Source organism: Lupinus angustifolius, chromosome LG06 (assembly GCF_001865875.1).
Source record: "Lupinus angustifolius cultivar Tanjil chromosome LG06, LupAngTanjil_v1.0, whole genome shotgun sequence".
Classification (NCBI taxonomy): Eukaryota; Viridiplantae; Streptophyta; class Magnoliopsida; order Fabales; family Fabaceae; genus Lupinus; species Lupinus angustifolius.
The window spans coordinates 32,918,219-32,943,147 of record NC_032014.1 but is presented as its reverse complement, the minus strand read 5'-3'; the positions used below and the strand labels follow the sequence as shown (position 1 = coordinate 32,943,147).

The 24,929-nt window shown below is 34.8% G+C and overlaps 6 protein-coding genes across 9 annotated transcripts; 4 read left to right on the top strand and 2 right to left on the bottom strand.

Moving 5' to 3' along the window:
• On the top strand, positions 1,677 to 5,607 carry LOC109351407 (protein STRUBBELIG-RECEPTOR FAMILY 5-like). 2 transcript variants are annotated; one of them, XM_019592910.1, is made up of 13 exons: positions 1,677 to 1,957; positions 2,103 to 2,307; positions 2,433 to 2,498; positions 2,594 to 2,665; positions 2,754 to 2,825; positions 2,925 to 2,996; positions 3,087 to 3,152; positions 3,264 to 3,329; positions 3,419 to 3,735; positions 3,848 to 4,122; positions 4,210 to 4,481; positions 4,571 to 4,985; positions 5,165 to 5,607. In XM_019592910.1, exons 1-13 carry the CDS (start codon positions 1,849 to 1,851, stop codon positions 5,273 to 5,275), a joined length of 2,118 nt encoding a protein of 705 aa, XP_019448455.1. In that variant the 5' UTR covers positions 1,677 to 1,848; the 3' UTR covers positions 5,276 to 5,607. The 2 variants fall into 2 exon arrangements, with proteins under 2 accessions (XP_019448455.1, XP_019448456.1); XM_019592911.1 differs by lacking the exon at positions 1,677 to 1,957 and having other exon boundaries at positions 2,194 to 2,307; positions 2,428 to 2,498.
• LOC109350629 (pyrophosphate-energized membrane proton pump 3-like) lies at positions 6,865 to 13,298 on the top strand. Its single transcript, XM_019591854.1, has 12 exons — positions 6,865 to 6,919; positions 7,440 to 7,622; positions 7,696 to 7,899; positions 8,032 to 8,183; positions 8,272 to 8,419; positions 8,513 to 8,645; positions 9,217 to 9,389; positions 10,072 to 10,192; positions 10,296 to 10,483; positions 10,694 to 11,131; positions 11,217 to 11,381; positions 13,125 to 13,298. The coding sequence occupies exons 2-12, from the start codon at positions 7,530 to 7,532 to the stop codon at positions 13,296 to 13,298; spliced, it is 1,989 nt and encodes a 662-aa protein (XP_019447399.1). The 5' UTR covers positions 6,865 to 6,919; positions 7,440 to 7,529.
• LOC109351406 (pyrophosphate-energized membrane proton pump 3-like) lies at positions 13,362 to 15,006 on the top strand. The gene is made up of 4 exons (XM_019592909.1): positions 13,362 to 13,447; positions 14,299 to 14,518; positions 14,647 to 14,747; positions 14,783 to 15,006. Exons 1-3 carry the CDS (start codon positions 13,402 to 13,404, stop codon positions 14,744 to 14,746), a joined length of 366 nt encoding a protein of 121 aa, XP_019448454.1. The 5' UTR covers positions 13,362 to 13,401; the 3' UTR covers position 14,747; positions 14,783 to 15,006.
• Positions 15,071 to 15,698, bottom strand: LOC109351405 (auxin-responsive protein SAUR40-like). The gene has a single exon (XM_019592908.1). The coding sequence runs from the start codon at positions 15,636 to 15,638 to the stop codon at positions 15,120 to 15,122; it is 519 nt and encodes a 172-aa protein (XP_019448453.1). The 5' UTR covers positions 15,639 to 15,698; the 3' UTR covers positions 15,071 to 15,119.
• Positions 17,605 to 20,486, bottom strand: LOC109351402 (26S protease regulatory subunit 8 homolog A). Its single transcript, XM_019592905.1, has 9 exons — positions 20,264 to 20,486; positions 20,061 to 20,158; positions 19,772 to 19,996; positions 19,640 to 19,702; positions 19,400 to 19,563; positions 19,140 to 19,296; positions 18,899 to 18,997; positions 18,669 to 18,779; positions 17,605 to 17,907 (listed from the first exon to the last, which is right to left on the bottom strand). Exons 1-9 carry the CDS (start codon positions 20,433 to 20,435, stop codon positions 17,767 to 17,769), a joined length of 1,230 nt encoding a protein of 409 aa, XP_019448450.1. The 5' UTR covers positions 20,436 to 20,486; the 3' UTR covers positions 17,605 to 17,766.
• Positions 20,627 to 24,445, top strand: LOC109351398 (zinc finger CCCH domain-containing protein 65). 3 transcript variants are annotated; one of them, XM_019592900.1, is made up of 7 exons: positions 20,627 to 20,816; positions 20,905 to 21,470; positions 21,946 to 22,014; positions 22,203 to 22,340; positions 22,759 to 22,809; positions 22,934 to 23,071; positions 23,207 to 24,445. In XM_019592900.1, exons 1-7 carry the CDS (start codon positions 20,651 to 20,653, stop codon positions 23,984 to 23,986), a joined length of 1,908 nt encoding a protein of 635 aa, XP_019448445.1. In that variant the 5' UTR covers positions 20,627 to 20,650; the 3' UTR covers positions 23,987 to 24,445. The 3 variants fall into 3 exon arrangements, with proteins under 3 accessions (XP_019448445.1, XP_019448446.1, XP_019448444.1); XM_019592901.1 differs by having other exon boundaries at positions 20,627 to 20,801; positions 20,902 to 21,470; positions 21,943 to 22,014; positions 23,207 to 24,444; XM_019592899.1 differs by having other exon boundaries at positions 21,943 to 22,014; positions 23,207 to 24,444.

Sequence of the window (24,929 nt, the reverse complement as noted above, 5' to 3'; positions counted from 1 at the left end):
CCGAATTTCTCATCAAGAATACAAGGAATCCGAGACTTAGAATTAAGGTTTTGTCATGGAAAATTCAAAATGTCATTTATGTGTAATTTGAATTTGTTTAGGATTTCGGTTGGGCCTAATTTACTCACCATGAGTAGCCTATAATTGTAACATTTCGGATGCAATGAAACTAAGTTTGATTTTGAGTAAAAATATAAGGATTTTTCCTTTTGTGTGAGAGTGTTTCTTCTCCAAACTTCTTGGCTGAACCAAGATTATAATTCTTATCAAGAACCACGTTCTTGTGGCGAATAGCACCCGGCTTATCAACATCTTTGTTGTGGCGCCATCACCCTTCTACCTTAACCATCTTCTTTTATCCAACACATTTCCATTCGGCCTAAACATTCACCATCAAAAGAACCACTCAAACCGTGGGTTCATTGCACCAAACAAGATAGATTGTTGAAGAAAAGGATCTCCTGAAGAGGTTCTCATCATATGGTTCACTGGTTTGAGTACAATGATAAATTTTCTTTCTCAATTGTTATTAATTTTGTATTTTTCCATAACTTTTGAAATTTGTATTAATATTATGGCGTAATGTGATTACATGATCGACTTAGACTTATTAAATATCTATGGAAACAATTAGTCAGAACCAATTTTTATAACACTACACTTAAATATTACATATGACCCAAGATTACTAAAATCTATACTATTAGGGGCAAATGTTTTTCCTTTTCGTGCTTATTTTAATTTTTGTTTATGAAATTTGTCGATCTTATCATCTAATAATATTATACCACATTTGTAAGCAGTAAAAAATATTTCATACTATTCAGAATTGTTGTGAGTATTGTGAGTTAAGCAAACAAAAACATTCAGCACACCCCAAATCCCAATTGGCAATGTAAGTTCATTAGTTGATATAATTGAAATATTTGATATAATTGAAAGAGAGTTGGGTATTGTATTTATAATAACTGTGTACAGGCACTTCGTGCCTGCCGGCGAATATTGTATGATACTACATATTCAATTTTTATATATTATATTTTTTTTATTGTTATGATAATGTTTAATTTAAGGTGAGATATGTGGTTAATTAATGTATTGGTGTTAGTTGCTTAAGATTATATAGTTTTTTTGTAAAAATTAAATAATATTAAGGGCAATATAGGAAATAAAAATTACATCATGAGGGAAGTTATTTCAAGTTTTGGCTTTATATATAACTAGCGTGTTGACATGCACTGTCGTGTCTGTCAACCCGCTTTCCTATCGTTTGTAATGTATAGTTTGTATTTTATAAATTCAAATATAATTTTTTGCACTAAATTTACGGTTGAATTTATTCAATTTGGTCTAATATTCAAATTTTTTAAATACACTTTTAAAATAAGAAGATAATAAGGATAAAATAAGAAAATAATATTATATGGTTTTTTTTGGTAGAAATAAAAAAATATTAAGGGCAAAATAGGAAAACACAAATTACACCATGATGGGTAGTTATTTTGTGTTTTCCCTTTATTAACAGTATAGATATAGAAGTATAGATAAAATGAAAGAAAGAAGGTATAAATAAAAGGAAATAAAAAAAGGTTGTAAATGTAGGGGAAGAGAGAGTGATATTGCTTGCATTCCGGTGTGGAACCATATTTAGGCATAATATCATTTACTTTGTTCATTCTCATTCTCCTAATTTTAGTCACATTCAAAACACAAGCGCTTCCCAATCATCATCATTAACAATATACACCTTCTTTTCTTCTTTCTTTCTTTCTGTCTTCAAGCTCAATCTTGTCCTTTTTTTCTTCTTTCTATTTTCTTCCATCATATATCATCGTGTGTGCCATTTACATGATGCACTTCCACAACCTTCTTATCCTTGCAAGGTTGTGGATTGCTTTGCTCGTGATCTCAACCTTATTCACTCTTCTAGTTCATGCCAAAACTGCCTCCCAAGATGGTATGCATGCAATATTATTATTATTATTATTATTTCGTATCATTTATAATTGTTGCAAGCTACGATAACAACAGTAATTGAATGCATGCTTGATCATTAATGATGATATATATGGTATTGACATTATATATGATTATGCATGAAGTTTCATCCCTTAATGTGATGTTTACGAGCTTGAATTCACCGTCGAAATTGAGTGGATGGAAATCAAGTGGAGGCGATCCTTGTGGTGACTCATGGGAAGGGATCACATGTGATGGCTCATCTGTCACAGAAATTAATTTATCTAACATGGGACTTTCTGGTTCAATGGGCTACCAGCTTTCAACCTTAACATCAGTTACCCTCTTGTGAGTCTCACCCTCCAATATAACAATTTCTTCTTTTATATTATTATTATTATTATTATCATTATTAGTAGTAGTAATGAATGAGAGAACACTTAAATAGCATGCATTAATTTTTCATAGTACAGTGATTTGAGCAACAACAACTTCAAGGGTGATATACCGTATCAACTTCCCCCGAATGTTCGTCATATGTAAGTTAATTAACCATTCATTGTTTTGCGCCTTCATATATTTGATCATAATTTGGCTATCCATCTTGTGATATGATATGATGTGATGCATACAGGGATCTTTCTAATAATGGCTTCACTGGAAGTATACCTTATTCCATCTCTCAAATGAAAGACCTCAACTACCTGTAAGGAATTCAAGCATGCTTTTCAATTGTTTTCTTCATTTATCTCACAACTTTATCATTCTTTCAATCTCTACATCATGTCATACAGAAGTCTCGCGCATAATAAGCTCAATAACCAGCTCGGTGATATGTTTGCCAAACTCAATAAACTCAAAGAATTGTAAGTATCACTCATCCTAACTTGCAACTGTATATGATTATCAAGATCCTTTGGACATGAAACTTTGTTAATTCATTGATCACTGAATAATGATAATAGGGATGTATCAGACAATTCACTATCAGGAGACCTGCCCCAGAGTCTTAAATCGCTTTCAAGCCTCAAGAAGTTGTAAGAACTGTCACAGTGACAATAAAACAAATACATTTCCCCAGCTTGAGAAGACATCTTGATCATTAACTTTTATTTATCTTTTTACAGACATTTGCAAAACAATCAATTCTCTGGTTCAATAAATGTGCTTACCAAACTTCCACTTCAAGAATTGTAAGTTCATATTTGCCCATATCAGCATAAAATGTGAATTCATTAGATATGTAATTACTACATCGATACCGTGTACTAAGAAACAAACTTGATTTCTCCATCATTTAACAGGAATGTCGAGAACAACAAATTTACTGGTTGGGTCCCTGAGGAGTTAAAAGAAATAGATAGTTTGCAGTAAGTATTTGATTACACTGATCATTTTGTTGAAGGATGCTAGTTGTGCTTAATTCTCTAACTTTATTATTATAATGTTCATTCCAAAGAACTGGAGGAAACTCTTGGTCAAAAGGGCCAGCACCACCACCTCCTAAGGGTACACCACCTTTCAAGCATTCCGAGAAAGAGAAGAGTACTAATAAGTCAGTTGCTAGTGGAATAGCTATAGCAGGCATAGCTATTGCTGTATTGATAGTGATTATAATTATTGCTGCTTTAATTAAAAAAAGGTCACCGTCACCTTCTTCAAATTTCATTGATGAAGAGACGCATAGCCACCGGCATAGATCATTTACACCACTTGCATCTCAAGAGTTAACCAAAAATGATTCTGGTTCTGATGCTGTCAACAAAGAATACAAAGGTGCATTGTCTTTTTGTGTGTGTTAACAATTAATGAGGAGTTGAAAAAATACAAATTGCAATCTATTCAACAACTGATTTGAGATGTTATTTTGGTGAGTGATCAGTTACAGGATTTAAGTCATCATTGGACTCAACTACAATTGACATGAAAGCATTGCAAAAAAATCCATCTATTGGTGTGAGGTCATCAGTCTCAGATTGTGTGCAGTCCTTTAATGATAATGAGTTTGCAAAACGTCTAAACTCTAAAAGAAGTACCTCAGTCCGATGTACTCCTTTTTCATTGGCAGAGTTACAGACTGCAACTGCTAATTTTGCTTCAGGTCGACTTCTTGGTGAGGGATCCATCGGATGTGTTTATCGTGCCAAATATGTTGATGGAAAGGTACTAGTAGTAGTTCTCTTTAATATATTATAAACCAACCATAGATGGATACTCAAACTAGACAGTAGTATATATGTTTTATTTCAGGTATTGGCTGTGAAAAAAATCAAACCTTCACTTTTGGATGGTGGGCATCCTGAAGAATTCTCTCAAATAGTATCAAATATGGGAAAACTTCACCATCCAAATATTTCTGAGCTAGTGGGTTATTGTTCAGAACAGCAGGAGCACATGTTAATATATGATTATTTCAGGAATGGTTCTCTGCATGATTTCTTACACTTATCAGATGACTTCAGCAAACCACTCACTTGGAACACCAGAGTCAGAATTGCACTCGGAACAGCTCGGGCTGTTGAGTTAGTATACATTATGATTGCACTGTGTTTAAGTAATGTTGTAGATAATAATAATAATAGTAGTAGTAATAATATTGATTCAATTTCAGGTACCTACATGAAACATGTTCCCCATCAGTAACTCACAAGAATATAAAGTCCCCGAATATATTGTTAGACATGGATCTGAATCCTTGTCTCTCAGATTATGGTTTGTCATCATTCCACCATCGAACAAGTCAAAATCTAGGGGCAGGATATAATGCACCAGAATGTACAAAACCATCAGCATATACACTAAAGAGTGATGTATACAGTTTTGGAGTAGTGATGTTGGAACTATTGACAGGTAGAATGCCTTTAGACAGTTCAAAGCCAAAAGCAGAACAATGTCTAGTTCGTTGGGCAACACCACAGCTTCATGACATTAATGCAGTTGAGAAAATGGTGGACCCTGCCCTTAGGGGACTTTACCCTCCTAAGTCACTCTTTCGATTTGCAGATATCATTGCACTCTGTGTACAGGTTAGTCATCTTCATTCTTCTCATGCATTTATTTTATATCACTACTATACTGACTTAGAGTTATTATATCACTACTATTCTTCTCATGCATTCTCCATTAAAGTGATCACTTTTGCACTTTTGCACTCACTTATCATGGACTATTACATTCATTAATTAACTAGTTTTCATTTTATTAGTCTGAACCGGAATTTCGGCCACCGGTGTCAGAGGTGGTTCAGGCATTGGTGCGATTAGTTCAGCGTTCAAGTATGAAAATGAGAGATGATCTTACCACTTATGATGACTGAGGAATTCATGTAATGTAATCTAATGTAATCTTCATAGGTGTTTGTCTTTTTCTTAGAAATTATTAATTTTCACTTCTTTTTCTCTCCTATAAGGTTAGTAGTAGTAGAAGTACTAGTAGTAAATGGTGGGTTGTTTCTATACTACTATATACATTATTAAGGGATATTTAGAAAATTGAATATGAGTCATTTTTATATTCCAAAATTGTATTGATAGTAGTTCCTATTTGCCTCATTATTGTAATAGCTTAGGTTACAATTCATACTTTATTACTATATAAAGCTAATCACATATTAGCAGTTTTATATCTCAAACGATTAATTTTGTGTTTAAATGAATGGGGATTAAAGTTTCAATCTTTCTTTCATCAACCTCAATCATAGTATTGCCAACACTTTTTCTTTCTTCAATAAAAAAATAGTAGTATAAATCTGAACAAGAAAGGAAAGGTACTCATGTTGAGAGTGGCTCTGAGAGTTAATTTGCGAGACTACTGTAAATGGTTTTGAATGAAAAATGTGATTACCCTCAATTAATTTAGTTTATAGAGGATTGGGTTACACTTTCAATTTTCAAATTGAAACTCTTCAAATCTTACAAAACACATTCATTTTCATGAGTGCTAGGAGAATTGAGAGTGATTGAAGAGGCACCCACATCTAAAAAAGACTCTTGGCTAGGAAGGATTACATGTAATCATTTTTGTTATACTTTGTGTACCACCCCAATTAAAATTTTTAATTTAATTAAAAAGAAAAATCATAATAACATAAGGGAGTACTATGTGCACACCCCGACTTTCCTAATTCTTTTCAAAGTTTGTATATCAAGTACGACTCTATACATTCAAATTTTATTTTTTACAATCAACTTGACATGCTTCTTGAAAAACAAATAATTATTATCATATTGAACTATTTTAAATTATTATAGATATGAAATTTAAGGAACCTAAGAACTTTATAATTATTTCTTCAAGACAAATATTGAGTTACTTCTTTATATATTTTATAATCAACTTGAGACTTGGGTCGTTAGTATGCATAACAATGTTGAATGAAAGGAATCGATAATCTTTTATATAAGTTGGTTGATAATGAAAAATATATTGTTTATGTATCTATTTGTATATTTCTTCTGTTGTATTTAGTAATACTATAATAGTGTAGAAACTTTTTCAACTATGTAGATTGTGAAAAATAGATTGTATAGTCGAAAGAGAAATGTATGGATGAATAATTGTTTATATTGATGGAGAAATGTTGAATAACATTTGCAATGAGCCTATGAGATTGAGGAAAGAGACATGAGCCTATGTCCCAAGACATGGCCATGGGTGGAACAACATGTGTTGTTAATACACGGCCTGTGTCCCTAGTAATATTGTATTAATTTATTTTTGTTATTTAATTGTAGTATATCCATAAATAGTAGTAAAAAAATTGAGGAAGAAGGTAGTTAGAGAAAATGTGGTGTTTGGATGGCATAATAGTAATATATGGAATTTGTCAATTAATAAATTAATAAAAAATAGTGAATGGAGTGAAAGTGAAAGATAAGAAAATGAAAAAAAAAGAAAAGTAAAAAAGTGGAAGTGGTAGAGAAGAAAGAAAGAGACAATAATACTAAACGCAGGAAGGAAGGTATGTCTATATTTCTCACTTCTCATTTCTTTGTTTGTATCGTTAATTCTTTATTCATCCACTTTTATATGTATATAACTATATATATATATTTATTGTTGTTATTGTTGTTATTGACTTCATTCCTCAGAAACTAAACCCTCCTCTGTTCATTCCGTTGGGATTGTATTGGATTCACCATAACTAACCGTATCTCTTTAATTTCATTTTCAATTCAATTGCTTAGATCCACCATAACTATCTATATATCTATATATCTATATATATCAATACAATGCAATGCAATACAATCAATGCGTGCTTAATTATGCATGCCATTCCTTTTTTTCATTTTTTTCATTCTCTAAATTCACTTATATATGATCCATCTTCATCTCACTACACTTCTTTTATTTATTACTTTTACTTATCCAATTCACTCTCCACTTTTCCCATACTTTCTATTTTCTATCTTTCTTTTCCATGTTGCATAGTTGCATGCCTCAACTTAATCTTGCACTGACTGTGTGTCCAAAAAAAGACCTTTCAAAATTCAGCCACCGGGTTCAGGGGGTGATGTGAGTTCAACCCTTATCCTGTTGCACGCCGGGTCAATTCCAACCACACCATCATGATGGCCGATCACGACATGGAGACTGGCACCCTTTACCAGGACAGGCCCAGAACTTTCCCCGACATGCGCACTAAACCTTACACCCCACTGGTAAACTATAACCCAACCTCCCACCTCTCTTCATTTTAGGATTTCCTCCTCTTCATTATCTCTTTTACTGCAGATATTTCGTATTCTCCTCGGTATAAATGTTCGCATTCTCTTTCTTCTTTTGCTCCTCGGATTTGGAGCTATCTTTTACATGGGAGCACGTACATCTCCTATCATTGTGTTTGTCATCTCTGTTTGTATTCTCAGCTTCCTTCTTGCAATATATCTTATCAACTGGGTGCTCGCAAAAGACGAGGGCCCTCCCGAAATGGTTCAGGTAAATATATTTCCATTTATTCAGTTACTACTGCATTATGAAAAGTGCTGTCCAGGTCCTCTAAACATTCTGAATTTATACCATTATTATCTCCTTGTTTACTTGTCCTAAGCTTATCATATTGTTTTATAGATATCAGATGCTATACGAGATGGAGCTGAAGGCTTTTTCAGGACCCAGTATGGGAGTATATCCAAGATGGCCATGTTGCTTGCTCTTCTCATTCTCTTCATATATTTGTTTCGGACTACAACTCCCCAACAGGAATCTTCTGGCCTGGGCAGGTCACATCATAACATAATAACATATTTGCTATCAATCTTTTCTTAGACCTTCTACATGTTCTCATGTGTCTTATACATTCTGTTTCAGGTCAATATCTGCATACATCACTGTAGCTGCATTTCTCCTAGGTGCCCTTTGTTCAGGTTTTGCCGGTTATGTAGGGATGTGGGTGTCAGTTCGTGCCAATGTCAGAGTTTCTAGCGCTGCAAGGAGGTCTTCAAGAGAGGCATTGCAGGTTAGACCATCATTAGTTCATTATCAGTTCCTGAAAAACTGTGAAATATGAACTGTTCACTATTTCTATACTAACAGGGTTAAAGTTGTGCAGGTAGCTACTCGTGCAGGTGGTTTATCTTCTCTGATTGTTGTTGGCATGGCTGTAATTGGTATAGCGGTTCTTTATGCCACATTTTATGTTTGGTTGGGAGTGGATTTGCCAGGTTCGGTGAAGGTTACTGATTGTATGTATACCCTTCTCCCTCTAACCAACTTATCATAATAAATAGAAAATGCTTTTTAAAACATATTTGAATATTGTTATTATTGAAGAACATACAAAAGTGTTCATCATTTTTCATTCTTATTGTTTCAAGCTTCTTTCCATTAAGTGTTTATAAGTTGTAATTTCGTAGTGAATTCTATTTTAGTATGTAGTTGTAAACTGAAAAGTAAAAAATAAATCAGTAGATTGGTTGCTGTGGGTGTGAAATTTGCTGAGCTAGGTTGTAAATGATTCCTTGACATACTAAAAAAAACCAAGAGATTTATGTCCTTTTCCTTTTCTCTTTATTGTCCGGTACATCCAATTTGTTTCATACTGAGTTGAAGAGTGAATAATTAAATTTGGTATGAAATAAGTTTTAGATGTTATGTATAAGCTTATTGAAGTATATTTAATAGTATTGAACTGTCAACAAATTTTATTTCCACTGTGAGGACTGGGAACATTACTTGTATCTTTAGGCTGTTCTCTCAGTCTCACCTACACTCTCTCATTGGTGTTTGATTTTAAACAGTTTTGTTTTCTCTCAGTGCCTCTTCTTCTAGTTGGATATGGATTTGGTGCCTCCTTTGTTGCATTGTTTGCTCAGCTGGGTGGTGGAATATACACAAAAGCAGCAGATGTTGGAGCAGACCTTGTTGGAAAAGTGGAACAAGGAATACCTGAAGATGATCCTAGGAATCCTGCTGTTATTGCTGATCTGGTAATTGTTGTTTTATTTTTGTATACTTTCTTTTGAAGATTCCACATGTTAAATTAATGTTTATTTTATTTGGGTTTTCAGTAGCTTACCATGTATTTCTCTGTGCTACAGTAGTGGAAATGCTTTTGAAATGAATTTATTAGTAACTAGAAAATATATCTGCTTACCACTGTTCATGCTTAGATTGCCTTAATGTTTTACATGGTGATATTTAAAGGTGGAAACATAAGGGAGAATATATCTTAACCTCCATAAGTCAACTGTATAACTCATGCAATTGATGGAGTTCTCTCATTATTATGGTCCTAAATATTTGCGTCTTCTTATGTGCATGGAAGAAAGTATGGTATATAACGAATTTGTTGTAATAGTTCTGGTGACTTTTTTCAATTTCTTAAAATTTAAGAACTCTAAATTTAGCTTCAAGCTAAGACTGGAAGAGAATAATGAAAACATAGGTTATGAACATTTTTTGAAAAAAATTATAAATTGATGATTGGTATATGAATGTAATTTTTTAACATGCAAAATTAATGCTAGAGGCGCAGTCTGCATACCCGAATAAAAAGAGCAATATGAAGTTCATAATTTCCATGACTTCTGATTTAGCTTCTTTGAGTGTATACTTTTTGCTGGTTTTGAACTTTCTTTGGTATCATATTGGTTTCTGTTTGATTTTAAGGTTGGAGACAATGTGGGAGATTGTGCTGCTAGAGGTGCTGATCTTTTTGAAAGTATTGCAGCTGAAATAGTAAGTGCCATGATACTTGGGGGAACAATGGCACAGCGCTGTAAAATTGAAGGCAAGTACTTAGATGCCCCATCATGTGTTTCTTGCTTACCTTTTGCTTATCAGTAAGACTTGTATGCATCCTAATCTAATTTGGTATTTTTCTTTTGGTTCAGATCCATCTGGCTTCATCTTGTTTCCTCTTGTTGTTCACTCATTTGATCTGATAGTTTCATCAGTTGGAATATTTTCAATTAGGGGTGCACGTGAATCCGGACTAATGGCTCCGACTGAGGATCCAATGGCAATTCTTCAGAAGGGATATTCTATTACAATCGTTTTAGCTGTTCTAGCATTTGGTGTGGTAATAGTTAATCTTCATTTCTGATATTTTAATTTTCCGTACCTAATTTGTCTGGATTGGCCAAGCTCACAACAATCTCTTTTCTAGAATTCTGTCTTTAAGAAATATGTCATTTCTGTTTTGGTTTGGAACAACGAAATATCTTTAACCTTTTAAAGTTCTTGGCATGATATCTGTTTTGCTTATTCTATGAGCTGAATCACTTTGCAGTCTACTCGGTGGTTACTTTACACTGAGCAAGCACCTTCAGCATGGTTCAATTTTGCTTTGTGTGGGTTGGTTGGTATTATCACAGCTTACATTTTTGTTATGATAACCAAGTATTATACTGACTATAAGCATGAGCCTGTGCGCACATTAGCACTTTCTAGCTCTACGGGTCATGGGACTAATATAATTGCTGGAGTCAGTTTGGGTCTTGAATCAACTGCTCTTCCTGTCCTTGTCATTAGTGTGTCAATTATCTCAGCTTTCTGGCTGGGCCAAACTGCTGGACTAGTGGATGAAACTGGAAACCCAACTGGTGGGCTTTTTGGCACAGCTGTGGCAACAATGGGAATGCTCAGCACTGCTGCCTATATTCTCACCATGGATATGTTTGGACCAATTGCTGATAATGCTGGAGGAATTGTAGAGATGAGTCAGCAGGTATTCCTTGCCAGATTTATTTTGTCCATATTGTTGTTTCTGAGATTTCTCGTGTTACCTATACTGACAATTAAGCTCTTCTCAGCCTGAAAGTGTCCGTGAGATCACTGATATCCTTGATGCCGTGGGAAACACAACCAAAGCTACCACCAAGGGGTTTGCCATTGGTTCTGCTGCTCTTGCATCTTTCCTTTTGTTTAGTGCTTATATGGATGAGGTTTCTACATTCGCCCGTGAACCTTTTAAACAGGTGTGGAAAACTGGCTACCACCCAAGTAGGCTAAAATATGTTTTTTTTTAATCTCTATTAAATATACAATTTTTCCAGATGAATACTTGTAAAGTCTACTTCTTTCTAGTGTAGTCCTTTAAAAAACTTAAGGACTCGAAGACAATATCACCTCTTTCTTGTGTTTAGAAGCATAGCAAAAGCCCATTCCTGCATACCCACACCTTAGGATGATAACTTGAATCATTTGTCATTGATATTTGATAGAAGAACTTAACAACTTCAATCTTTGCCTTTCAATGTTCCATTCTTCCTTGTACCATTAGCAGTGATTAAAAACCAGAGGAAGAACTAAGAATAAAGGTAGTAGAAAAATATGGTACCAAATTTTGAATTGGATAGATATATGTTAGACCAATTCCTCCAAGAAATTTCTGTATGTCAATTAAGTTAGCACTCGAAGACATGTAGCCAATGCTCACATCAAACACTGAAACAAATGTTATACAACAGTAATTTTCCGAGCACTGTATTATGGAATGGTGCTTTTCACCTCCATTTTTCTACCTCTTGTCTCAGTGAAGTGGCGCCTTTCTCATATATCCACTAGTCCAACTCTTCTCATTCATTCCTGTAAATTCATGGATATAATGATTTACTTTGAATAATGATCATAGACTTCCCACTCACACCATAACCATTTGATAAACTCAAAATGACATTATTTTAGTCCTGCTATCTTGTTATATGGCACTTTTCATTTTAATACAACTTAAACACTCCAAAACTAACCTTATTTAGCGTATCGTATGTAAGCGACTTCATTCTGCTCCCTTTGTATGTTTAATCCTTCATGATACATATTAGAGGCTCTAATATATGTTCCTGGAAAGACCTGACAATTCTACGAACCATTATGCTAATATGGGCAAGACTGATTCCATTCGAACAGCTCTCAAGCATCTAAGCATTCAAGGTAGTAGATAATCTTCCTATGGATGACGTCATGGACCTATGCACTGATAGGGTAGGCATAGGGTAGTAGAAAAGAGGTTAGTTGTTAGGAGTTGTTAGAATTAAATAAAGAGGGAATTCCTAGAGTACCCTTACTAGTTAGTTAGATTAGTGTATTAGTTGTATAAATAGAGGAAGGAAAGCTTGTAAGAAGTAGTTTTTGGAGAAGTTGTAATTGGGAACTGATTTAGGAAATCAGTTAGGGAAGTTACTCTCTTGTGGAAGGAGTTCTTCATCATTGTATACACATTTTCAGCAATAATACAAGTTAGTGATCAAGATCACATTGATCTTGCATCTATTCTTCTTCTATTTTCTGTTTCTACATTCTGATTTGATACCAGTTCTAACATGCACCAATATGGGTGACTTGTTTTGGGGTATTTGAGAGAGAGTGAAGTGTTTTAAGACATAGTTTGTTGCAAGTTCCCATGTGTTGTCCAACTTAGATTTATGTGTCCAGTGTGGCAAGTGTTGTCCAACTTAGATTTATGTGTCCAGTGTGGCAAGTGTTGACATAGAAATATTATGCTCAAGCTTGAAGGAAGTTTAACAGAACTACATCTGGACGAAATAGATTTTACATGGGATATTTTGTAAAGGTAAAAGAATCTAGTTTTAAACCCAAAAATGTGTATTTGTAGGCACTAAAAACATGAAAACCCACCAAATTAGTATTGCTACTCCTCTATTATTTAGTTAGATTTTGATGTTTCTTCTAAATTGCAGTTTATTATCATTGAATTGCAGGTTGATATTGCTATTCCTGAAATATTCGTTGGTGGTTTGTTGGGTTCCATGCTTATATTTGTATTTAGTGCTTGGGCCTGTTCGGCTGTTGGCCGAACTGCGCAAGAGGTTGTTAATGAAGTAAGAAGGCAGTTCGTTGAGAGGCCTGGTATAATGGTTAGTTCAAGTTTCTGAAGTGGTGTTCTTTTCTTGTGTGTTTATAGATTAGTTTAGGTTTTGACCCCCTAGTCCCCATGCTCGCTGTGTTGCTATTGTAGCATCTGCATCATTGAGGGAGATGATAAAACCTGGTGCTTTGGCAATCATTTCACCTATTTCAGTTGGTGGGTTAATTGCAATGTTTTGATAGCACGAGTTTCTGTCTTATCATAATCATGTCATTATATGCCATTAACGTAATTATTTGATGGGCTATATCATATGATATGTAAATGAATATTTGTGATCATTTGAGGAACAAGCAAAAGATGTCACGTGAACTTTCTGCTCGCAGAACCTTTTTAAAATATTTTATCATGTATTAGTTGTGTTATGCTCATACTTTTGCTAGGAGGAAAAGGCTATAGTACTTTGGAACCCTAAAGTCCCATGACCTAGAATTTTGTTCCATTAGTTTGCTGATAGGTAATCAATTCATGCTTTGGCATTGAAGAATATATACTAGATATTTATTTTTAGTCACGTCTGATCTGGAAAACTCTGTTGATGTCTTTTGTTTGTTGAATTTGGGTTAACTGTCAGCATGCTAGAGAAATCTTTTCATGAATTTGTTGCACAGTTTTTTGCTTATGCTAAAGAAACTTAGTGGAATTAAGGCTTTATTGTTGTTAAAAACTGAGGTGTCTTCAATTCCTTGCTTAAAATCTTGGACAAACTCATAGAGAAATGCCTGACAAATTAACTGTCTGTTGAACATACTGATTGATATAACTCAAAGTGCTCTCTTCTGTAACATTAAGTCACTAATTCATAATTTTGGTTGCTTTCAAGTTTGTGGATTTATTTTCATCATCTTGTTTCTGAGTATTTGGAAACTTCAATTATGTTTCCTATTTCTCGTCTCATTTATTATTGCTTATTATCTATTTTTGTCATTTATTTTCTGTTCTTTGTATGACCAGATTGGTGACATATATTGTGGTGTGCAATGAGCTTAATTTTCTATGACATGCAGGTTTTGTGTTCAGAATTTTGGGTTACTACACAGGGCATCCCTTGCTTGGGGCTAAAGTTGTGGCTGCTTTCCTGATGTTTGCAACAGTATCCGGTATTCTTATGGCACTTTTCCTGAACACAGCTGGTGGTGCCTGGGATAACGCAAAGAAGTACATAGAGACCGGAGCTCTTGGAGGCAAGGGAAGTGAAGCTCACAAAGCTGCAGTAACAGGAGATACGTAAGTTACTTTTAAGTCTTAGTTTGGTCATTTTCTTCAATCTTCTTCTGATGTGTTTGACATTGGTGGTTGCATCTATGTTGTTTTATTCCGTTGTTTGAACAAGTTTTGTAATTTTTGACATGCAGAGTAGGAGACCCATTCAAGGACACAGCTGGGCCTTCACTTCATGTCCTAATAAAGATGCTTTCAACTATTACACTGGTAATGGCTCCAATCTTCCTGTGATGTGAAGGAGAGAGAGTTGTTTATAGAGTTCATATTTTGATTTTGATAATTCTGGAAGTATAGAGATTACTTAGGTACTATGAATCTATAATGTACATCCAAGAGATGATAGTTAATTGACTGAACAAGTGATGATTAGAAAGTATGGTCCCATGTTTGGGTCTAAAGCAAGTTGGATTAAAATGGAAAAGTGGAATTAAAGTGATCATTAATCATTCGGATCATTAATTCATTTTTGTATATTGTGTGGGGAATCAATAATTAATATGCTGAGATCATCTACACTTGTTTCTAATGAATGCAATATTGCCTTTGACAAACCAAAAGAATGAGTGAAGATTGATGAAAAAGACATGAATAATTAATATGCTGATCATCTACACATTTGAGCATGGTGAGTGGGAGTAGTAACATCACAACCAATATTCAAGGATTCTTTGTTATTTTGTACCATCTTCAATATTTCCTGAAACACTGATACTTGACATGGAATTTTGAGCACACCCTCTTGCTGGAAACCAAATTCCTCTTCAGCTTCTCTCAGCAAAATCTGAAATGCTTGGTGTCTCAAGTACTCTGTTGGAATAGTGAATCTCTTGAGCTCTTTCCCAACACAAACTGCTAAAAACCCTTTTGGAACTAAGTCATGATTTGAAGAAGAAACATCTGAGAATGATAAAGTTCTTTTTAGGAACTTAATGCTTTTGCTGCCACTGCCACTACCACCGGTGGTGATGGTAGCAGAAGAGACAGAGTTGTTGTTGTTATTGTTATTGTTGTTGTTGTTATTGTTGGTGGAATTAGAATTCGCAACCTTCTTCCACTTCTTGAGGATTTGTTGAAGCCTAACAATCTCTCTGATTTTATTAGACTTGTTTGAATCCTCCATCATGGTCTGATGCTTTTGATTGTGAATCTCATGTGCCTAATGTAATGATTTTATAACCTACGAGATGCCTTCCTCCATCATGGCTCATACCTTTTTAACCTATATATATATATTTATTTTTGTATTTTACTTTATCCCCTCACATCATTATCGGATCACCTTGATTTTTGCAATAGTCTCTATGCCTTAATAATTTACAATTGTGGACACTGCTTGCACATGTTAGGTACAAATGATAATGCATGTTGCGTATTATTTAGTGTTTGTAATATCTCTTCTCTTACTACAAGGGAGACACATTATATTGTAAATGTATAGAAAAATAATGTATAACTAATTATAATAATTAAATAATATAACTGTACATAATTTGTATATAATTATGAGTATGTATCCATTTACTCAAAGAGTAAGTTTTTAAATATACTTCCTAATTCTCAACTTCCTTTACTTCACTCTACTCATTCTCTCTAATTATCAAAACACTTTATATTTAGATTTTTTATTTTTAAATTTGTAATAAGTGAGACTCGAATTCATAACTTCATCCACTACATTCCTTGAACTTCTCTTCTTAACCATCACATCACTTCAAAGTAAATAACAATGTTGATAACTACTAAAATGTTTATTTAGAAAATTATATTAAAAACTTATGTCAATAGCATAAAAGGTAACTCCAATATCTATCTGTTAGTCATAACTCAACCGTTATTATATTTTGTCAGTTATCTGTATGTAGTTGATTATTTATTGCCAACTTGAATATATATAAAAATAAAGATAATAATAAAAATTTAATTTTTTGAATTAACATGATAGTGCAAGATATGTGAGAATATGTTTGTGTTGATAATTATATATGATATGCTTAGAAGATGGTGGAAGATGGGGGTCAGTGGTTTGCATGTGAATTCCCCATTTGTTTATTGAGCAAGTAGGTTGGTGGAATTTGGAAATGGTTCTAGTTAATTATTAACAGAGAACATGCATGCATGCATGCATTTCAACCATCCTAATAGATTAAACCATATCATGAAAAATAATAAAAATATATGGTGAGGTAGGACTTCCAACCATCCTTAAAAACTATATTAACCTCCTATAAGGTTCAATTATTTCATCATATACTTACCTTTTCTAACAAAGATGAGTATAACATTTGACATAAGACAATATCAAATGTAATTTAACAAAGATGAGTATAACATTTTACCTTTTACTAGATGGGAACTTCATTTAAATTATTAGACCTACTAAGTGCCATAGTGTCCCTAATACAGCCTAGAGTTGAGAGAGATGGATTGTGGAGGATTTTAAAGTTATAGGAGTGAGATGGGCTACAAGGTTTATAATCTTTGATTTTGAAATGTGTAACTATGTACAGAATTCCTTAGCTTAACCTGATTATACTTAGAGATTAATTATCAACTTCAGATAATAAAAATGAAGCATAGGAGTAAACATTGAATTAAGTGTATGAACCAGCTATATGGCTAAAAAACCACTGCTCACATCCAAACAAATGATCACGAATGGACCAACTATATGGCTTTTTACTCTAAGGGATGATCCATCCGTTATGTGAATAATAGACAAATGGATGGTTCATCAGTCTCAGTCTGAGTTCTAATTTTTCGGGTGAACATAGAATTGCCGTAAACCCATTGGTGTGTCTCGCTTACCAAAAGAGGTGCACAGCTGAGACACAAAATGTGTGACAGAAATACCAAAGACACTAACTATTACATTTTACTTGTGATTCAGAGTTCAAGGGCATGCCATATTTTTTATACTACCAAGATTATCCTCTCACCTTCTGGGTAAGGAACTAATCTCTTTTGGGGTGAGTGGCAGACATGCCATATTTGTCTATGGCTACCCAAGCTTTTCACTAGTTTAATCTACCAATCTTTCATGATAAAATATATTCTTTAGAAAAATATCTATTCATGTTGACAGCACTCTCTCAACAAACAAACAAGGAAGAATTCAACTAGAAAGAATCATAACAGAATTTGGTACATAACTTTGTCAACAAGAGCAAGATGAAAGCCAGTGTAAATAATGTGTTTTCAGCTCATCTTCCTTCCAAAGGACAAACTAATAACACAGAAACATGAAATGGAAATTACTTCCACAACTTCCGCAATGACATGTTTTTCTCAGTTTCCTTTTTCATCACCTTGGCCACAGCCATCTCAAAATCTTCCTGTGTCACATGCACCCTCCTCTCCCTCAAAGCAAACATTCCAGCTTCTGTGCACACCGCCTGCATAAAAGAGACAGGAGAAGAAAATTATCACTACTTAAAATACATAGCAAGTGTTTACTCCTCCCTACTGCATTTTTCGTATACATCCTTTGCTTTCAAGTTTCAACCCTAATGCTCACTCTCTCTTGGAACTTGCATTCTATTTACTCTCAACTCTAAAATGAACTTAACTATACCATCCAGGTTGAGAACTATTTTCTTTTATATTTCTAAATTCTAACTACCCAAACTCTCTTCATTTGCCTTATCAACTAAGATGATACCTTCAACAGCGTAATACAGCATGTGTTGGTGGCAGTTCGTAGTTACTCTCATTTATTACACTGGAAATTTCTCTAAAGCCTTCTTCATCCAAAAATGTGGAAAAAGCATGCTCATGCTTGGCAAATGGCAATGGCATGAAGAGAGAAAAAATATAATGAATATTGAAGGCACCCATTATTTTAAGGAGGAAATTTAACTGCTGTAACATAGGTGCTTGTGGTGCTGTTCTCTAATGAGAACAAAACATGTCATAACTTACCAATGAAAATGTAACATGTGTAACGGATGAGACACATGTTTTGTTATCACCATGAAACAACACAAGCACTTATAGAACAAACCTAAGTTCTGTCCTTATTTTAATGTGTGTGACCAGAGCAACAAATTCCAATGTCAAAGGAGTTTAGCGAATGCTTCAACAAAGACAACTTTAAAAGGGCTATAGAGTATCCAGAAAAAACTAAACATGTAATGCATATAAGTGAAAAACGCACCTTAAGCTCAGCACCAGATGCTCCATTCATCTTCTCAGCAATCTTCTTCAAATCAATGCCACGCATTAAATTCATTCTTCTAGAATGGATTTTCAAAATATCCAGCCGAGACTGCATAGTATAAATTTGAAAACAATTATGTTCAGGAAAAACTGCTAAAAATTAAAAAGACACACCGGCTAACCCGTTACAATAATATCAAAGGATAACTTGAATGCAATGATGCATACATCTTCGTTGGGGTTTGGGAATTCAATCTTCCGGTCAATACGTCCAGGTCGAAGGAGGGCTTGATCCAGGATATCAATCCGATTTGTAGCCATCAGAACCTATAGTTGAAAATTTCTATTCAGAACTTCCTTAAAAAATTGTGAAAAGATAGCACTAGTGAGTCTGATAAATTATGTGTCTGTCTACTGATGACATTTATACTATACCAGGATAGCATGAATATGAAACAGCATGTATTACCTTGATCTTATTTGAAGCTTCAAATCCATCTAACTGGTTGAGAAGCTCCAGCATAGTGCGCTGCACCTCACTATCACCATTGCCACTTCCAGATTCCATCCGAGCAGATCCAATACTGTCAATTTCATCCATGAAGATAATTGATGGAGCATGCTCCCTACAAAAAAGAGTAGAGAGTTCAATAAAAATATACATAATAACGGCTAAGCTAGCCTTCAGGCAGCACATTCCACTCCTTTAGATAAGTAAAGAGGATAAACCTGGCCATAACAAAAAGTTCCCTGACCATTCTGGAACCTTCTCCAATGTATTTCTGAACTAATTCAGAACCAGATACCCTGATGAAAGTACAGTCAGTGTGATGTGCAACTGCCCTAGCCAAGAGTGTTTTTCCGGTACCGGGTGGGCCATAAAGCAAGACACCCTGAGAATATGTGGGAAAAAGTAAGGCAACAAGAGTGGCAGGAAGCATGAAGCATGAGAGATAAAGGAGATAGTACCTTTGGCTGAGCTATACCAAGACTTTCAAAGAGTTCAGGATGTTTAATTGGTAGCTCAATGACCTGTAAATTTGATGAGAAACATGATGAGATAGTGATCAAATATCGAGAATATGGAAGTGGATGTGTTACCTCTTTGATTTCTTTGATTTGCTGGTCCAAACCACCAATCATGTCGTAAGTAGAATCAGGAACCTTTTCAACTTTCATGAGATTGACGAGTGGATCAACTTTGCTTGGGAGAATCAAATGAAGAACATAGCTGTCATTGCGGAGTGCAACTCTAGTTGATGGAATAATGTTTGTAATATCAATATTTTTATCAATATCAACCACATACTTTCCTTCTGGGTGAACCTGATGAATTGAAGTGTGAGATGTAGAATATGAAGAATAATGAGGTAATAAAAGTAATACCTACCTTGACTAAGACTTTGTTCTTGCCCATGACTTTGACAACTTCACCAACATATGATCCAGGCTCCTGAAGAAGCTGAAGTTCTTCGCGAAGCATCCTGACTGTAGTGAGAGAATTAGAAGAATAAGAAGAATAAGAATAATAAGAATAATAGGGTTAGGGTTGAATGTGGAATAGGGATATAAAGGATATAATAATAATAATACCTCTTGAATTGAGATCATTACGCTGAGCCTGGAGACGATTGAGGTTGTGAGTCTTTTGACGGAGAAGGAGTTGAAGCTCATGTATGTGGAGGGAATAGTATTGGCGGAGACCCTCGCCATGAACATCAACATTATTCCCATTCCCATTCTCATTCAATTCTACTATACCCATTCTTCCTATTTTCCTATTTTCCTATTTTCCTATTTTCCACACATATAATACACATCTATGTACTTGGGCCCCTTTTCATTCCCCTCTTCTTTGGGCTTCATGCTTAATCATCCTTTATCTCTAGAATTGGGCCCTACAATGAAAACTATTTCTAAAAGATCCGGTGATGTCTAATAAATGGGATGTGTGTGTATATAGTAAAATTGATATCAAAAATGGATGAAATTGGAAGGGATGGTGGCGGCGGTGGTGGTGGTTTCCCTGTTGGCGGCGGTGGTTGTCGTGGATCACACTTACGCAGCAACACTTACGACTCTCTTCTTCATATCCTCTCTCACCTTTCTCCCTTTCTCTCTCAAAATCCTCTTCCTCTTCCTCTTCGTAAGTACCTACTCTCTCTATTTCTATTTAACTCTTTCTATTCAATCCAATCCTATTTATTTATTTATTTATCTATTCGTGTTTGAAGATGATTCGAGTCTTAGTAGAGTGGAGGAGCAACAAAATGAGCCTTCTTCTGATTTTAGGGATCCCAATGAGGATCACAACAAAGACACCATTGCAACAGACCAAGTTACAGAACAAACGCTTTTGAATGAGATGGACCTCCTTCTCCAACAACAACAACAACAACAACAACAACAACAATGCCCTCAATTTGGAATTAATGAAATGCCCAACACAATTGAAGAAGAAGAAGAAGGAGAATTTTTTGGAGACTTTGTCATCGATGACAATTTATTTGATTTCTCTTCTGATAACCCTTTAGTATTGGAACACCACAACATAGACAACCAGGACATTCACAAACCCAAAACTGCTGTTAAGGATATCACACTTCCCTCTGATTTACAAAATGCTGAGAAGGAACAAGGTTTTCAACCTAATTCCTTTATAGCAAACAAAGTTCAACATGACACTGATAACAATGGGATTGCAAGTGGAGTTCATAAGGCAGATGACTTGCCAATAAATTCTACTCACAATCTAGTCTTTTACGGAGATTTATGGGAAGCCGACGATTCTCAATATATGGTATCACTCAATCTTTCTCAAAAATATGCAACAAAGCTTCATTTTCTTCAACTCACTTTCAAACTATTTACTTAGGATGTACTGCCAATGGTGAACCACAAATTTCGATTGAATCATCATCTTTCCTTTTGTTATTTTTAGTCTAGTAAGTTGAATAGAAATTATGTTTAGATATCTTGGGTTTGAGTGACCTTCAATGTCTTGCACAGCACTGCTCCCTCGCCTCTAAACAATAAAAAATGAATTTAGTCTCATAGTCTATTTTGTACTTTTCCCGTTCCAATGAATTTTGCCAATTTGTTTGCACTATTTGAAATTTTAGCAAAATTATTATTAAAATTGAAATTAGGGTTGAGAACAATTTTAGTTTTGGAATCTGATGTCAGGTCCTACAATGTAGACACAACTCTTTTTTACAATTTTAACAGTTCTGATGTTGACTTTTCTTCGGTTTATTGTTGACCATCTGCAGCAGAAAGATGATGTCAGCAGTAAGACAAAGCGTGGTCCTGGTAATAATGCGGAAAAGAAAGCAAGAAAGAAGGTATTCGCCTGATATTCACTGTAAAATTCAATTTTTCATGTTTTATTATTGATCTTAACATTTTGGAGGTACTTAATTTGATCCCTTTTGCATGTTAATTAATTTTTTGTTATTTGTGGAGAGTAATCATGAGTTTGTATGCTTTAGCATGTGACTGGTTTCATTATTTGACAAACTTTCTCATGTAGCGAAAACAACGACAGAAGCGGGCAGAAATGAACAGAGAACATGGTGTTAAGAGGTTGAAGTTGCCTCCACCTCCAGTACAGAAATCTAAAGCTAAAACTATCACATGTCGCCATTATTGCTATGGAAGGTGCTATGAGGTTGTCATCTAACTCAGTCATATTGAACTATGAAATACTTTTTCACTTAATAAATATGTCACATATGGAATAGCCGAATAGGTCATCATTTTTACATTCTCATCTATGCTACATTGAGTTTATTCTTTTGTTCATTTTATCATCAGTCCCATATAACATTGTGGATCTTATAACTGTGTGGTAATTGGTGAAACTTTCCCGTAAGCTTGAGCGACACCTTTCAACCACATATTACACCTGAAAAACTCAGTCATTTCTATTATGTTAGATTTGAATTAAAAACATGATATTCATTACGTTAGTGCAAGAGTATTGTATTTTTTGCAATTTGTGCAATACATTTTATATCAGCATATTGAAAATATCTAATTACTGTAAACTTACTTTGCTCTTTCCTGGTCCCATATAAATTTGACAGGGTGACAAGTGCAAGTTTGCACATGATGTAGAGCCTTTGACAAAATCCAAGGTACTGTCTTTTTTGAAATTGTACTCCCTGTTAGTTTTTATCAAACTGTGACAAGAATTACCCTGTCAATTAGGCTTTCCTAAATCCTAATATGCAGAATCTTGTATTGGTTTTGAAATTGCAGCCATGCCGTCATTTTGCTCGTAACTCTTGCATGAAAGGAGATGACTGCCCATTTGATCATCAGCTCTCCAAGTATCCCTGTGAAAAATTTGCGTCCGGAGGTTGTGGCAGAGGTGATGCTTGTTTGTTTTCCCACCAGGTATCACATCTACTTTATATGACTACCTTTTGTAAATGATCTTGCATTGATTAATTTTATATAAAAATTGTATCAATCAATTCTGCGTAGTATAATTATTCTCACTTAAATTGAAATGGGCTCTATGTGATTCAGGTACCAACCGAACAATGTATTCCTACCCTTTCAAACGTTTCCAAACCAGAGATGAAGTCTCCGTCCCCGTTGGGAAATACAAATTTGAGTATGGCAGTTAATAATCGTGGCTGTAATCCTGTTCAGGAAAACCACTTCTCCAATTCTACAGGAATTCATTCTCCCATGACTGCAGAACATAAGGTGACAAGCTCTTTACAGAAACATCCCATGCCAACACCCAAAGGAATTAGTTTCCTCAATGTTGCAAAACCATCATTGCTCAGCCCTAGCACGCCGAAAGAAGGCATGGTAACTGCAAACAAGGATAGTCGTGTCCAGATTAGGACTAATGCTGACCAAAGTGCATCTGGGACAAATAAAATCTCTGTGGAAATTCCTAAGAAGTCGTCAGCTGTGACTCCTAAGGGAATTAACTTTCTTTCTTTTGCCAATGGCAGTTTGAAGAGTTCTGTTAGCTCCCTTTTAAACATGGAAAGTGGTAACAGGTTGCCTCAGTCAGTCAATTTTGGTTTCAATAGGGATGATTACAGCAAAGTTTACTCACATGGGGATAACAGCCATAGTAAATCAGTTCAAGACAGAAAAAAGGCGTCTGAAAATTCTCAGACTTCAACTGTAACCTCATCTATGACTCTTGCTTCTCCATTTGTTTCAAATCAATCTTCAGCATCAAACTCAGGCAAAAGGGCAATCTTATCAACTTTAGCATTTGCAGCAGATTATGAATCAGATATTAAGATGAAATCCCTCAGAAGAGAACAAGGAAAACAACAATAGCAATTCAATTTTGTTAAAATAGAGGGTGAGGCTCGGTGCAACAGTAAGGTTGCTTGCCTTGTGATTCAAATTTTGGAAACAACCTCTTCACTTGCAAGGGTAAAGCTACGTACATGTACCCTCCTCATACCCCACTCGGTGGGAGCCTCTTCCGTTGGGCCGCCCTTGAGGTTTTAAACAATGAAGCTATTGTCAATTTGAATCAAGGCACTTCCTAGTCTAGTGGTTGATAATCAGAGGGTTGTTGAATGATGAGTTGTGCTGTAGTCCTTCAGCAGTTTTACTTTGGATCCTTAATGTAAGTCTGGGAGGAGAATAGTCTGCTATGTGAGCAAAGTTGCAATCACAGATTGTGCTATCATGGATAACTCATTGCTATAAAGATCACATTTGGAAGGAGTGTATTCTAGTTTACATATAAGGAGATATTTGTATTCTAATAATAACTGACTTAAGAGAATGGTGAAATGAAAAGTACCAAGTTTGGATTATTGACTATGAAGATTGATTGTTTGGCTTTACTATAGTGGTAGTAGACTAGTAGGTATGAAAATGCCTATCTTACCACAGATTCTTGACATTTTCATCCTATCAGCAACCCATTCAAACTTCCAAGTCGTGACATTTTGGCTGGGCTTTAGCTGCTATATACTCATACCATTTCTCAACTTTTATGGAAACTATCATCAAAACTTTAATTAGAATTAAGTTTTTAATATGTTGTCAAAATTTTATTGGATATCTATATATATATATACGTTCTTATTTTGTGGATACTAAATTGACCGACAATTCATGATGAAAGAGTCTCACGAATTAAGAAATGTATTTTTTTTTATTGCAATCACCAATCCGAGGCAGGATGGATTGATTGCATCCTCTTTATCCTCAAAAATTAATTTTAAAAGAAATGATTTTTAATAGTTGAGTGTAGCAATTATTT